General features: G+C 36.7%; 2 protein-coding genes and 1 pseudogene across 3 annotated transcripts; 1 reads left to right on the top strand and 2 right to left on the bottom strand.

Annotated features, from left to right (window-relative positions):
• Positions 1 to 357: 357 nt before the first annotated feature.
• Positions 358 to 3,317, bottom strand: LOC143579990 (wall-associated receptor kinase-like 22; annotated as a pseudogene). The gene is made up of 3 exons (XR_013143566.1): positions 2,183 to 3,317; positions 1,908 to 2,081; positions 358 to 1,730 (listed from the first exon to the last, which is right to left on the bottom strand). The product of XR_013143566.1 is annotated as a wall-associated receptor kinase-like 22 (transcript).
• Positions 3,318 to 6,458: 3,141 nt separating this feature from the next.
• LOC143579992 (14 kDa zinc-binding protein-like) lies at positions 6,459 to 9,608 on the bottom strand. The gene is made up of 6 exons (XM_077063150.1): positions 9,530 to 9,608; positions 9,322 to 9,402; positions 7,729 to 7,815; positions 7,148 to 7,295; positions 6,833 to 6,950; positions 6,459 to 6,744 (listed from the first exon to the last, which is right to left on the bottom strand). The coding sequence occupies exons 1-6, from the start codon at positions 9,574 to 9,576 to the stop codon at positions 6,677 to 6,679; spliced, it is 549 nt and encodes a 182-aa protein (XP_076919265.1). The 5' UTR covers positions 9,577 to 9,608; the 3' UTR covers positions 6,459 to 6,676.
• A 1,441-nt stretch (positions 9,609 to 11,049) lies between these two features.
• LOC143579988 (cytochrome c6, chloroplastic) lies at positions 11,050 to 13,732 on the top strand. The gene is made up of 5 exons (XM_077063147.1): positions 11,050 to 11,307; positions 12,052 to 12,149; positions 12,234 to 12,265; positions 12,340 to 12,403; positions 12,479 to 13,732. The coding sequence occupies exons 1-5, from the start codon at positions 11,109 to 11,111 to the stop codon at positions 12,617 to 12,619; spliced, it is 534 nt and encodes a 177-aa protein (XP_076919262.1). The 5' UTR covers positions 11,050 to 11,108; the 3' UTR covers positions 12,620 to 13,732.
• Positions 13,733 to 14,297: the final 565 nt, after the last annotated feature.

Genomic DNA, 14,297 nt, shown 5'->3' with positions numbered 1-14,297 from the left:
AGGGTCGAGGACCATCTAGGCCGAGTTTTACAGCCATGAAATGATATACACTATTTAGTTTTTTTCTAATAACTTTATATATAATTATTATATATATATTAAAATAAATTATTTAAAAAATTGGTTCGTTGATTTTAGGCTCAAGCTTGTTTAAGTTCAACTTATAATTTTATATATAATAATTATTAAAACTATTTACATTTATTAAAAAAACATATATAAAGAACTGGCTCGTCTAGGCTCGGTCTCGTTTATTAAGCGAGCATATTTTTAGGCTCAAGCTCGTTTAAGTACAGCTTGTTTAAGTTCCATTATTATTATTATATGCAAAAAGTTCACTATTTGTAGGTCCTAATCATTTAAAGAAAGCAAGATAAGCCAAGAATTGTTGGAGACCAACTCCCAACAACATTACAGCAGAAGATGAGTACAGAAAATCAGCAAAACTAAAACATAAGTGCCCAAATTGCCCTTCTAAAAACACCCTGATCAATTTATCAAGTGGCGTAGCAGAAGAAGTAAGGTAATCCGATTAAGATATACGTTTTCTACATCACTGGCCAAGACTATCATCACAGCTCTTGTATGTTGACGTGAACGTTGAAGTCGTCTCACTGAAGTTTAGCATCGAAAATTCTTCTCGGTACATCACATGTTCAAATTTAGGTTGAATAGTTGAGGGAACATGCGACATTCTGATGGTTTCTAACTCTGCGGCTACTTCTTTCATTTTTGGCCTATATTTTCCATTTAAGCTTAAACATCTCATAGCGAGGTTAGCTAAATCCAGGAGATCATCAGTAGTACCTTCCTTTATCACCTTTGCATCAAAAATAGACATCACACGATCTTCTTCCATAGCCAGCATAAAGTGTGTAGCCAAACTTCTATGTTCACCAAATCTAGTCATGGAAATTGGCTTTTCTCCTGTCAAGAGTTCAACCAAAACTACTCCAAAACTATATACATCGCTCTTTTCAGTGAAGTGGCTAGACTGAAAGTACTCGGGATCTAGATAGCCAAACGTACCTTTGACTAAGGTAGTCAAGTGAGTTTGATCTACTGATACAAACCTTGAAGTTCCAAAATCAGAAACTTTGGCTCGGTATTTATCATCCAAAAGTATATTACTTGTTTTGATGTCTCTATGGTATATTGGAATAGAAGTTGCTGAATGCAAGTAAGCAAGTCCTCCAGCGACCTCTGTAGCGATTTGTAATCTCATAATTAAAGAAATTGGGAACTCGTCAGCCTCGTTGTGAAGACAATCAGACAATGTACCATTTGGAATGAATTCGGAAACTAGGAGGGGACTTCTGTCTCTAAACAACATCCTAATAGTTTTGTGACATTCCTATGATTGACTTGGGAAAGAACGACCACCTCATTGATGAATTGTTGTAATTGACTTTCATCAACTATCTTCGACTTCTTGACTGCCACAATCCTTCCATCAACTAACATACCTTTGTAGACTGTACCTTGACCTCCTCTACCGAGAACTCGATTCTCGTTAAAGTAGTCGGTGGCTTTCTCCAACTCATGCGATGTAAAAAGTATGGTTTTATCAACTAAAGATGGGTCAGCCTCGTCTTGTTGCTTTAGAAGTAAACCACCATTTCTCTTGAAAAATCTTTGTCTTTGTCTCCGGTCTTTTGTTTTCTTGATGAATTTGTACAATGCATAGCTGCTTACCATGAAGAAAACTACACCCATGCTTATGCTAACACCTAAACGAAGACAGTACAAAATGGTAAGTTTTCAAGTAGCCTAAAATTCAAGAGAAGTCAATGATTCATGCTTAAAAGATCTGAACTCAGAAATTGCCCCTGATGGCCAAAAATTCAATTTTCTTATTTTCATCATATTTTGAAGGAAAGCAAAGAACGAAAAGAATATTATAGTACCTAGAATAAGACCCAAGGATGATTTGCTAGATTTATTTTCTACAACATCGTCAGGATAAGGATTCCTAGAGCCACAAGTGAAGTTCCTTTTGGTAACTAAGCCATCAACATCATAAATCGCGCCATCATCACAAAACCCTCCATTGTTCCTACACCTTGTACACTCTTCTGTAACTGTAGAGTGTAGACACATAAAAAAGACCAAGTCCTTATGTTAAAAAATCAACAAACATATCATGTACACTAGAAATCACAGTCATTACAGAATTACATACATTCACATCCATCTTCTAGATAAGAAGTTCCATTTACATAGATGTCAGCAGAGCATTTCTGAATATCCATTGAAATATTATTACCTCGATCCACACTGCGACTAAAAAAATATACTTTTATTTCCAGGCTATTACAACAAGTTATTCGAGCAATATCACGTTCTTCTAGTGTCCAAAGAAGTGATACTGGAACAAAAGTGTCTTCCCCTCCAATAGATCGGTTAGAGAAGCTTCGATTAGTGTATGAATCTTCATCCACCAAGAAGGCGGATCCACATGGTCCACCTTCAACCCGTCTTTCCATGTTAATATTGTACGAATTTAGATAGTGAGGAATACTGGCTTGGCAACAATTGATGCCAATGCAATTGTTTGTGTCGATACGAGTGTTATCGGGACAAGTGGTGGAACACCCGGTGAGTACACTCCCATTATCCATCAAAACCGCGTTACCACACCCCTCAAAAACAAATTTATTGTGTGATTTGGAAAACAAGAATGGGGTGTTACCAAGATCGATGCTCATGGTTTGGCTGTTATTAATCCGAGTTGGATTCGGACAATCGGAGATCTTTGGTGTATTAACAGTGACTATTTGATCTTCCAAGTTTACACCCAAGACTTCCAGGTGGTTGAGTGCAGGTAGATATGGTGTTGAGGAGTTGCAATCAACGGTGTACCATTGGTTGACAGAACAATTCGCACCGATTCCAAAAGGGTATGGAATCCTCACGTTCCCGCATGTATCATTGCAACCTGTCATAGCATACTTTGCAACTGCATGTGATGTTAATGATAATGCAAGGAAGATGAGTAAATGGTAAACATGAAATAACTTCATGTTTGTATGAATAATGACTATACCAAAGAAAAAAGGCAAGGCGGCCTTTATATGTTTATAATGGTGGGGATATGTATGGTTAGGGGAGCCTAATGAGAAATGATTAAATAAACAGGAGATCGAAGAGTTTACGTGTTTTTATTTAAAAATGCAATTTTGTTGAAAATAGTCAAATAGATTAGAAAAGAAATATGGAGAAGAAAATCATTAGCATGCCCACTTTGATCAACTTGGTATGCCTAATATTCTCTTTTGACATAGTTATCAAAATCTTAATAACTTTTTAGAGAGTTTACCTTTTTTTCTTGATTTCTACTCTTTCAATATGCGATAAAATCTTTGCATGTTACGGTATTTTATTTTGAGGGTCTAAAAGTTGAACCCGTGTTAAAATACTTATTTATCATATAAACAGATTTTACCAATCTTTAGATACTATGTGTTGGTATACGAAGAGCTCGAAACAAGAAAGTTTCTAGCAACAAAAACCGACTTGAAATTCATAGTTGTTTAAGAGACAACTTGGAATTTTAATATGGCTGGTAGTAATCTAATACGTCTGTACTTATTTGACTAGCTTATTGTTGTTCTATAAAAAACATTTAAAAAGAAATTAGAAATAATTGAAGTACCTAGTTGATCAGTTCTTAATTGAACGAACAATCAAATTATTAACATAGATTAGCAACCAACAAAACATATTAATCACATTACAATAAGAGATTTATATGAGGGCAGTGCAAAAGCAACATTTAGGATTTAAGTTTATGAATACAACTTTAATGTTACGTAAAGATTGAATTAGCTAGTGAGGGCTAAGATATACAAATTAGTGGTAAATACATACGGCATGCCCTAAACTTTCGAACAGTCACCTTTATGAAAGTCATGATGGTTCTTTTGTAACCACCTACCGAAAGGTCATGACCCTTTGAACCATCATCTTTTAGCAACCCAGTCCTCAATAGGCGTGTGACTAAACCGCTGAACTATTGTGTTCCATGAAACCAACGCAAACCAATTCTACGGCTTCTCTTTATCCAAATAACCATATACTACCCAAAGTAAGGGGGTGCCATTTTTGTTATACCCCAAACCATCTTTCACAAAAAAACATTTACATGATAGACTTCTGCTTCGGCTTCGTGAACTCAAAACCCAACCCGGTTGTCGAACCCAAACCACTTGCAATGGTGTTCACAGAACTACCCGAGGGCGTCCCTTCTACCCAAAACCAAAATATCTTTGCTTGAATGTGGAATGCAACTTTTTATTTCTTTGAACAATAAAACATAATACCCGAAGTTACTCCAATGAGTTGTGGTTGTTATACATCATTATTTATGTAAGATTTGATACATAATTCAACAATCTTTAATTACAACCACCCACACCCAAGCGGCGGCAGGGGCATGGGTGAGGCGATGACATGGGGCGCGGCTGTGGCTGTATGGCCAAGCTAAGTTTTTGTGGGATTAGTTTCAATGATATGACACTGAAGTGAGTTCTCATTTTTCGATGGCACTTCCCGGTGATATCTGTGAATCGATATCTATGTATTATATAGTTGGACCTGGATTCTTTGGGTTTTGTACAAGGACATATAAATTAACTGATTGGTAACCCACAAACCCTTAGAGTAGGTCAGTCTCCAAGAGTAAGAACTAGGAAGACAAAAGTTTGGAGCAATTTTCTACGCTGTTCTCGAATGAAAGTACATGGCTTTAAATAGAAAACAATGCAAGACTAATGCAATCTAACTATATGCACTTTATGCAGCACATGCAGACATGGGGAAAAGACTATCTCCCAACTAACTAGCTATACGCCTATACTTGTGCAGCACCAATCCTTTTTAGTGGGCTCTGGATCTTTTATGTTGGGCCTGTTGGCAGTGGGCTTATCAAGTGGTTGGGCTTGGCTTTTTCGGGTCCGCGACTGTATCAACGCCCACTCCCACCCCTGGAGTATGACCTTGTCCTCAGGGTCCAAAATAGTAAGAATGGAGGAATTGTGAGTGCCTGACTGCTGGTTACCCTTCAAAGTGACAGATTGGTTGTATCGAAACGACAGGTAAGGAGCAGAAAAGTCTGTTGTGACTGATCCCATGGAACAAAGTCAGTCAAACCCTAAAATAAGCTCGTAAAGTTTGAAAGCCAAAAGGAACAACGGAACCTGGAAAGAAGTTTGATTCAAGGAGGCAGTTTCGTTAGGACAAAACCCGCAGCAGTGAATTGGGTTGCCATTGCCCACGAGTACCAGAATCAGAGGGGACTGTTGGACGACCAGGTGTAATAAGGAGGCAGCGTGAGGTTGAATGAGGTTATGGGTACCACACAAATCTACGAGAATGCTAACTGACCAACCGTGAATAAGCCCAACGTGGCACATCGATGTCAATGGAGCCATGCCAAACAACATGCCGGAAAAAGGGCGAGAAAACAGGGTACAGCCATAGCTTAGTCAAGCATTGAGATCGGGTTAAGTAGATGGAATTGTCAGCAATGAGCAGAAACTGAGGTGGGCTGCACCGGTGATCTGGAGCATCATATTTTTCCGGGTGGCGAAAGCATAGACTCATTGCGTGACGCTGCTACAACTGGTCATGTGATAAACGGGCTATGGGAAGAGTTGGGTTAGCAGTTTTCGGAAAAGGCAATAGAGCTGGAGAGATGGTGGTCGAAGACGGGATCAGATGCGAGAGAGGGGGGGGGAGGCTTTGGTAGGCAAAACTGTTAGTGAGAGGATGGGGGAAACTGCAGATGATAGCTCTTTTCTTCAAGCAATTTAGCAAGGTCGATGCCAGTTGATTGGAGGTGGGCTTGAGTACCGGATGGTCCTAGACCGAATTTTACAACATTGAATGTACTTACAGAGGCCCAAAATGTAGCTATATGCACTTTATTAGGATGTGGGTTGAAAATTTAAAAATGCACACATGGGGGACCCACTAACTAGCTAACTACTTGAGCAGCGCTCTAATCCTTTTTGTTGGGCCCCGGATCTTTTATGTTGGCAGTGGGCCAAGTGGTTGGGTGCCTTATCAGGTCCGGGACTGTATCATCAACTACCCAAAAGTGATTTCAACACTAGTGAAGCTGATGGAAGAAATGGGCGACAACAGCAACAACCTTTTTGTGTCATGAGTACCCAAGAATTACAGACTCAATACATGTGGTTTAAGTTTATTATGTTCTCGATGATGATGAATGATCGTGGACATAATATACACAACCAAAGATCTTAGGACTGAGGTGTACCCTTACACTATCACTTGCTTTACTTTGTTTTCCTTAACAAACAAGAAATCATAATTGTGAATTTAGAATACGGGTATGGTGTTTCACGGACTTGGAGCATAAAATGATGTTGCAAAAAATACTTATACAAAATTCATAAAATGTTGAAATATGAGACCGTTGGTATGGAAATTCATGTTGAGATTGAAATTAATATTGAGTCTAAGATTAAAGAAAACTGGAAGCCGGTAATTACAAATGTTATACTTTTGTGGGGGTCTTGGCAAGCAACGGATTACCCACGATGGTGTACCATGATTTTATTTATATTAAGAAAACATTATACGTTAATACACTTCAAAACGGGCTATGGAAATGAAAACTGAAGCAGGGAGATGTTGGTTTATACCTCAATCAACCTGGTGGCCATTTCAACTGTCTTCCACCAAGAACATGCAAATGCAGATGGTAAACTGATTGACCTATAGATGCAAATTAACAATTGAATTTAATACATGTGATCATAAACAGCTTAAACGGAATTCAGAAGTGTAGAAGCTTAAACTTTACATGCAGAGGCGCCACTGTTAATGACCACACGGAATCCATCAACAATGCCTTCTTTTTCTGCAACAATCTTTGATGCATGAAGAAGATGACCCAATATATCTTCGTGTCTTGGTTCAGCCTTATATATTGCAAGAGAAAAACAAATATTTCAAGATAACAAAAAAGATAAATTATATGATTATGCTGCCACTAGGTCCATTGCCATCAAGATGGGAACCGTTCTAGAGACAAAATGTAGCTATATATTATTAAATAAAGAAAAAGTACATAACTTAGCAGGGTAGATGCGGCTGAAAGTTAAGTAAAAGAAATAACCTTGCCAAGCTCTGTTAACCCATCTCTAAGCTTCGGGATAACTAAAACATGAACAGGTGCTTGAGGATTAATATCACGGAAGGCGAGAACTTTTTCGTCTTCATACACAATGCTGGAAGGGATCTCCTTTGAAATAATTTTGTCAAATCTACAAAGTTATATAAAATCTTTCACCTTCATAAGATGAAACTATGAGAGGAAATGCGAAAAAAAAACAAAAAAAAAACCCTATAAATTGCGACCAGAAGATGAAGGTCATAATAAATTTGAGATAAGGGTGTTCATCAGTTCAGTTTGAAGGTTTTTTCGCCCAAAATCGAACCGAATTCAGGTAGTTCAAAACCAATATAAAAACAAATAAAACCATTATTTGTTATTGGACTGGGTTGGGCTACATGAAAAAACATAAATAGCCCAACTCGGTTTTGGTTTAAAACCGAACTAAAAACTGAATATGTTCGTTTTTAAACGATTTCGTTTGGTTCACTTTTCAGTTTAATGGGTTTAAATCTTAAAAGTGAATATTGAACACCCTTAACTTGGGAAAAAGAAACATGTAGTAAACACGATAAGAACAATACATGGTTGGAGCTCCACTGTTGGCTTCAGTTGCAGCTGCTTTAGCAGAAGCTTCTTCATCATGAGTTGCACTCACTCGAGACATCGCCCTAAAGTTTATATATAAGAAGAACAAGAGTGAAAAAAGGAACTAAAATAGAGGGGAAGGTTCATGTACAAAATGATATTATCATGAACACGTAAGAAACAATACCTAATGATTACCAAATATAAGAACGTAAGAAACAATACCAATCTACCAAAAATGAGAACGTAGAAACAATAATAACTATAAAACCAATCTACATAAGCAATGCTTTACAATAACAAAGAAAAAACCCAAATAATAACAACAAAAGAATCAAATTAACAGCAAAAAATTAACAGCAAATACTTATAACAGCATAAGAAAAAAACCTAATAATAACAACAAAATGTAAATCAATAAATACTTATAACGTCTCATAATCGCAAGTCGGCAAATGCGAACAAAAACTAGCAGCAAACACTTATAAAAACAAACCTAATAATAACAGTAAATTGGTTCTCACTGTTTTCATGTTAAGAATGATTTGTATTTGATCCTGAAAAAACAAATCAGACTTTAAGGTAATAATATTATAAAAATATAAACCACATATATGTGTGTGTAGACAATTGTTCAATAAAGTATAAATTTTAAGCAAAGAACTACCAGAATCACATGAACATAAAGAGATTACATAGATAACCATCACAACTATACTGCTAGATTCAAAAACAAAGGTTTGTTTGGTTCGCGAAATTTTTTTAAGGAAATGGAATTTGAATTGGATTTTGAACTGGAAATGGAATGGATTGTTCGAAAATCATTATGTATTTGGGTGGTAAACTAATTTAAGGAATTCGAAACCGTGCTGAATCGAAGCCCGCTCCGATCCGACCGGAAACCCATCCGGACCCAAACTCGTTCCAATCCGAAACTTGTTCCGACCCAAACCAATGCCGTTCTGAAATTCGTTCCAAACCTGAAGTCCCACCCGAACCTGTGCTAAGCCGAAACCGTTCCGATCTGAAAACTGATTAACCCGAAACCTGTTTCGACCCAAACCAAATTAAACATTGAAACGCTTTTTTGAACTTTTCTTTTGAAAGAGGAAGGATTCTTGAATTCCAGTTCCTTCTATTTTCTAAGTGAACACGCCATGTCTAAGGGATATAAATTCCAATTCATCTAAATTCCTTGAGCAATGTTTGATATTTTCCGAATTAACTACATAGTTCAATACATTTACAATTTTTAACAAGAACCACACAAACATTTACATATTGCTCTAAGTATGATACACAACATGATTATGAAACCGCTTAACTGAGAAATTCATAACTTGAGTATAGTGAGCAACATCTTATCTATTAAGTAATGGAAGGAGGGTTCATATAAACAAAACAACCATCAAAAATTCAATATATTTCTGCTAGTTTCAAGAACTAACGTCCATCATATAATCTAAATTGCAGGTTAATTTCAGTAACCTAAACCCATATTAAATTACCCCCAAAAGATGCAATTTTTATATTATTCTGAAATTACTACTAGCAAAGGCGGAGTGAAGGAATAATAAGTGATTGAATACCTGCGTGCACATTGGCGAACTGGAAACTGAAATGGGTAAATGGCATTTGATGGCTTGAAAGGTGATATTGTTATTGAGCTCCTGTGTAGTATAATTATAACTATAATTATGATTGGGGATATAGTAATAATAATAATATAATAAGAAACATAATAATTGATAAGAAGAAGAAGATGTGGGTGAGATTGAGAAAGAGGAGCTTTACTACCGGAGGAGAGAGGAGCTGAAGGCGGCAGCCATGTATCGGCAGCTCATAGTCGCCGGCGCCACTTACCGTAAAAGATTTTAATTTTTAGAGATATTCAAGACGGTGTTATAGAATAAATCAGTTATTATTTTTTTCAATTTTATTTAATACAAAAAAATACAAACAAATATAAAAAGGTGTCGAATTACGTTATTTTTAGAAAATATATTTCATTATTTTTATTTATTATTTTAAAGCAGCATTTTATAAGCTTTATAACTTAGTGTAATAAGTTACTTATTACCATAAAATAAAAGTTATTAGGTAATTTGGTATGTTGATCACTACTGATGTCATTGAATCTATAAGAAATAATAATAATAATAATAATAATAATAATAAACAAGATTATGCAAAAAAGTTCTGAAAATTCTCACTCACATTCTTCGATTTTTTTTGTCTGGTTATTATCATCTTGATCTAAACAAATAAACTCTTTGTATAAAGAGCTTACAATTTGTGTCACTAGCCTTGAATTGTGTCATGGATATAAATTAGATTTGCTTATTTCTATAAACATCTCAAGATTTTTATTTCTTGATTTACACTCGGTCGGGCAGTTGATATATATGTGTGACCTTAGTTTTTAAGCACACAAAATGGAAGTGGGAAATGGCACATGCAATTGAATATGATTTCGGATTATCAGACTATGAATCACACCTACACTTTTATTTATCACATACCTGTAAAAAAAATTTAAAATAATCTCATACTCTGTCTCATAACTTGATACCATTTACCAATATTCTAAAATGTTTTGGGTTCCCAACCGCCTGCCTTCCTACCTTAGCATGCCAAACAACATGTATTCCCGTTGGCTTTATGATTTTTTTTAATCTCTATCGCTAGGTCAAGAGTTGATATTAAAAGGGAACATGAACCCACACTTGACAGTCTCATGCAAGATTAGTTCACCGATATTTCAATATTCAATGTTGAGATGTTCAAACGAATGTTTCATATGCAAATGGAACTCTTCCTACAAATAATCGATATAGAGAAAAACTTTCAATAGTTTCAAAGCAAGTTTTTATGCTACACGGATTAATGTTTTACATCGTTACCGAAGTACATATTAGTGATACGTCACTAACATAAAAAAATGGTTAACACGTATTTGATTAGTACTTGAAGTCTGAAACAACTTCGTATGAAAATCTATAATACTTTGTGAAAGTGTACTATTAAGTTGTTTGGGAAAAATATGTGTGTCCATCAAATTCAAGTGATACAAATTTTAATCATATATTTCTAGTTTGGTGTCGACTTGGTAAACCCAATAATAAAAATAATAATAATAATAATAATAATAATAATAATAATAATAATAATAATAATAAATTCTACTAGACTCTTAACCGGACCGGTCAGTGCCGAGATCCAAGTTGGACCGGCTCATCTTTTCCGGTAGTGATTAAAACGCACATATTCGAATTATCTTTTTTTCTTTTAACAAATTCTACAAAGGTAATATTAACGGTTTAATCTTCATCAAGAAACTTGTGTTGTGACCTAAATAATCTCTGTTTCACAAACAATGCTGCTGCTATCCACCATTAATCTCAACTGCAACAGCAACAGCAACTTAAACCCCCCTGCTTTAACCCAGAAACATGGAAAACAAGAAGATGAAGTCCAATTGATGAACCCACAACACAAATTGAAGTTTGTACAAAGATTAGCCCCACCTTTATTGGCTGCTTTTGTAGCCTTATCTCCTATCATCACTCCCCCAGGTTAACTCAAACCTTATCTCATTGCTCTCAAAATTGCTATTTAAAATTTAGTAATTATAAGATCCCCAAATGTTGGTCAACACTAAATTTCAAGTATTATTATTTCTATGGCTGTACACAGTTTGGCGTTTATGTTCGCTCGATTAATAAATGAACGAACATGAACTAAAAATTTAGTTCGGTAAGCTTATATGAAGAACACAAACAGAAGCCGCGCTCATTCAATAGTGTTCGTGAATGTTTGGTAATGTGCTTGTTTACATCCGTCCGTTTACGTATCCGGTTAGGTTCATGTTTTAACATTTACTATTAGTATTTTTATTTGTTTGTTTTATTATGTAAATTGTTATGTCTTTTTCTTTTTAGGATATTTAGGGTGTAATTCTGGATATGTAGTTGAATTTTTGTGGATTTATGATTATTATTCTCGAATTTATATGTAATCTTCTATTTTCGTTTGTCTGTTAGTGTTGCTTATGTTCGATAGCCGGTTTGGGTTGTTTATGTTTGTTTGTCCATTATCATCCGGTTACGTGTGATAGTGTTCGTTTGCGTCTTCTTACAATATTAACGAACGGACATGAATAATCTCAATTCCTTAATGAACGAACACGGACATAAATTTTCGTTCGGTAGAGTGTTCATGAACTGTCCCTTTGTCCAAACAAGCTTAACAAACGAACGCGAACAAGGTCTCGTGCGCTTCGGTTTGTTTACAGCCCTAATTATTTCTATGTTTTATAGTTTCATATGGTCAAGCCATAGATATACAACGCGGAGCTTCGTTGTTTAGCCGTGCTTGCATCGGATGCCATGATGCTGGTGGAAACATATTACAGCCAGTGAGTTTCTTTAAACAATACAATAATTATTATTATATGTGACAGTAACAATTTTTATAATTTAATTTCAATGTGTTCTTCCAGGGTGCAACTTTGTTTCTTAAAGATCTTCAAAGGTATAAAAAATAATCAACATAATTTTTTTTCGTAATTTAAATTTAAAATTTGTAAAATGATTGTGCTATGATAGGAATGGAGTTGACACGACAGATGAAATATACCGAATAACATATTATGGGAAGGGGAGAATGCCTGTAAGTTTCGTATTGTAATAAGATGTTTTAACTAAATAAGATCTGTTTTATAGTGATGTAGTGGAATGGATGCAGGGGTTTGGAGAGATGTGTACACCGAGGGGTCAATGCACGTTTGGACCTCGTTTACAGGAAGACGAAATAAGACTTCTAGCCGAGTTTGTGAAGTCACAAGCAGATCAAGGATGGCCAAACATAGGAAATGGTGGAGATTGATCTATTGTGTTTTTAACATTAAGGTGTGAGGATAGTTTGTCTAGGGCAATTGACTGGGAATGTTATTAAGGTTCATCATTGTATTTGTATGTGCATATTAGGGTGTACGCATCACTTTTATGGTATATCAGTTAATTTATCGTTAAAAATTCCCTCTCGATACGAACACCGGAAACTATGACCAGGTAAACTAACTGCACAGGATTCTGTTTTGGCTTCTCAGCTCCATGCCATAGATTAAGATGTGTCTGTACTACTCGAAAAGAATGGTATACGAAGCAAGTTTAAAATTAAGATTGGATTGTGGCTCATTTTCCATGGGCTTGTTCAACCCAAGACTTTTCGTTGATTGGGACCATTCGGCCCCATAAGATATGGCATTTAGTCATAATTGGGATACCAAGTGCCGTGCTTCCATTATTCTTAAATAACAATGGTAAAAGTCAACAGTGGTATAAGTTTCTCCGTTTAATAAAGGAAATTGCTCGGCACTTTCGTTCATCCATAAATGTTTAATTTTCTTAAGGTTTCTGCCATGATCAATCCTCGAAGTACCAAAAAGATGAAGCAATTTCAAGTTTTTTATATACTCATTTTGATTTTGATAGCAAAACCATCAGCACAAGCTTATGATTACGCCAAGAAAGGATGCAATGATACATGCGGGGACGTGAATATTCCATACCCTTTTGGAATCGGAGCAAATTGTTCTGTCAACAAATGGTACACCATTGATTGCAACTCCTCCACACCTTACCTCTCTGCATTCAACAACATGGAGGTGTTGGATGTAAGGTTGGAAGAACAAACGATCACTATTCATGCCTTAGTAATCTCTCGTTGCAGGACCTCAATCCTGAATAGCAGTTACATTCCAAGCATCGACCTCGGTGAGAGTCCCTTTGTATTTTCTGGATCACATAACGTACTCACCGTTGAGGGGTGTGGTTATGTTTCTATTTTGGATCCTCAGCAGGAAGTAATCTCAGGATGTTCATCTACTTGCACTAATGATGGTTCTAGCAACAAAACTGATCTTTGTTTTGGCCTCGGTTGTTGCCGAGCTACAGTTCCATATAATTTAAAGTCGTATATTCTGGAACTTACTGGCTTGGAAAGTGAAGAGGTAGGTCCCAGCAGAGCCCAGTTGGACCCGCAGGACTCACCGTGAAGAGAGACGTCTGCGCAGAAACCAACTGGATCCGCAGGACCCACCATGCTCAGAGACGTGACGTCCTTACGCGCAGTACGCAAGCTGTTCCCGCAGGAAATGCCTCCCAATGGTGAAGTACTCCGCCTGTTCCCGCAGCTGCGGATACAAGCCATCAGGGAAGGCCACCCGCGCAGCAAGGCTACACGCACAAGGCACTTAGCTCTCAATAATTCAGTTGTCACCTGAAGGAATGAGCAAAGCCGGGAACAATCCCGCACAAAGGCGGGAGGGGGAATACTCCCGCCCAAATAAGCCAGTCCGTACGATACGGGAAGATCTTTTGTACTGTACCTGACGAGGTATGGGCAAAAGATCTGACCAAAGATACGACAGCTCATTGACAACAGTATGGCGAGCAGCATGCTCTTGTACTGTATGTCACTATTAGCCGCTGCCTACTCACCAACTCCTGTCATACCACGTGCATAGCCGGCAGTTGGTGGAAAAGGAATAGTACACAGCAGG

This window comes from Bidens hawaiensis, unplaced genomic scaffold (assembly GCF_021521415.1).
Source record: "Bidens hawaiensis isolate Kalapana, Puna unplaced genomic scaffold, B.hawaiensis_p1.1 tig00030188_1, whole genome shotgun sequence".
Classification (NCBI taxonomy): Eukaryota; Viridiplantae; Streptophyta; class Magnoliopsida; order Asterales; family Asteraceae; genus Bidens; species Bidens hawaiensis.
Note: the sequence above shows the minus strand (reverse complement) of the source record. Positions and strands in the feature narration are given on the sequence as shown.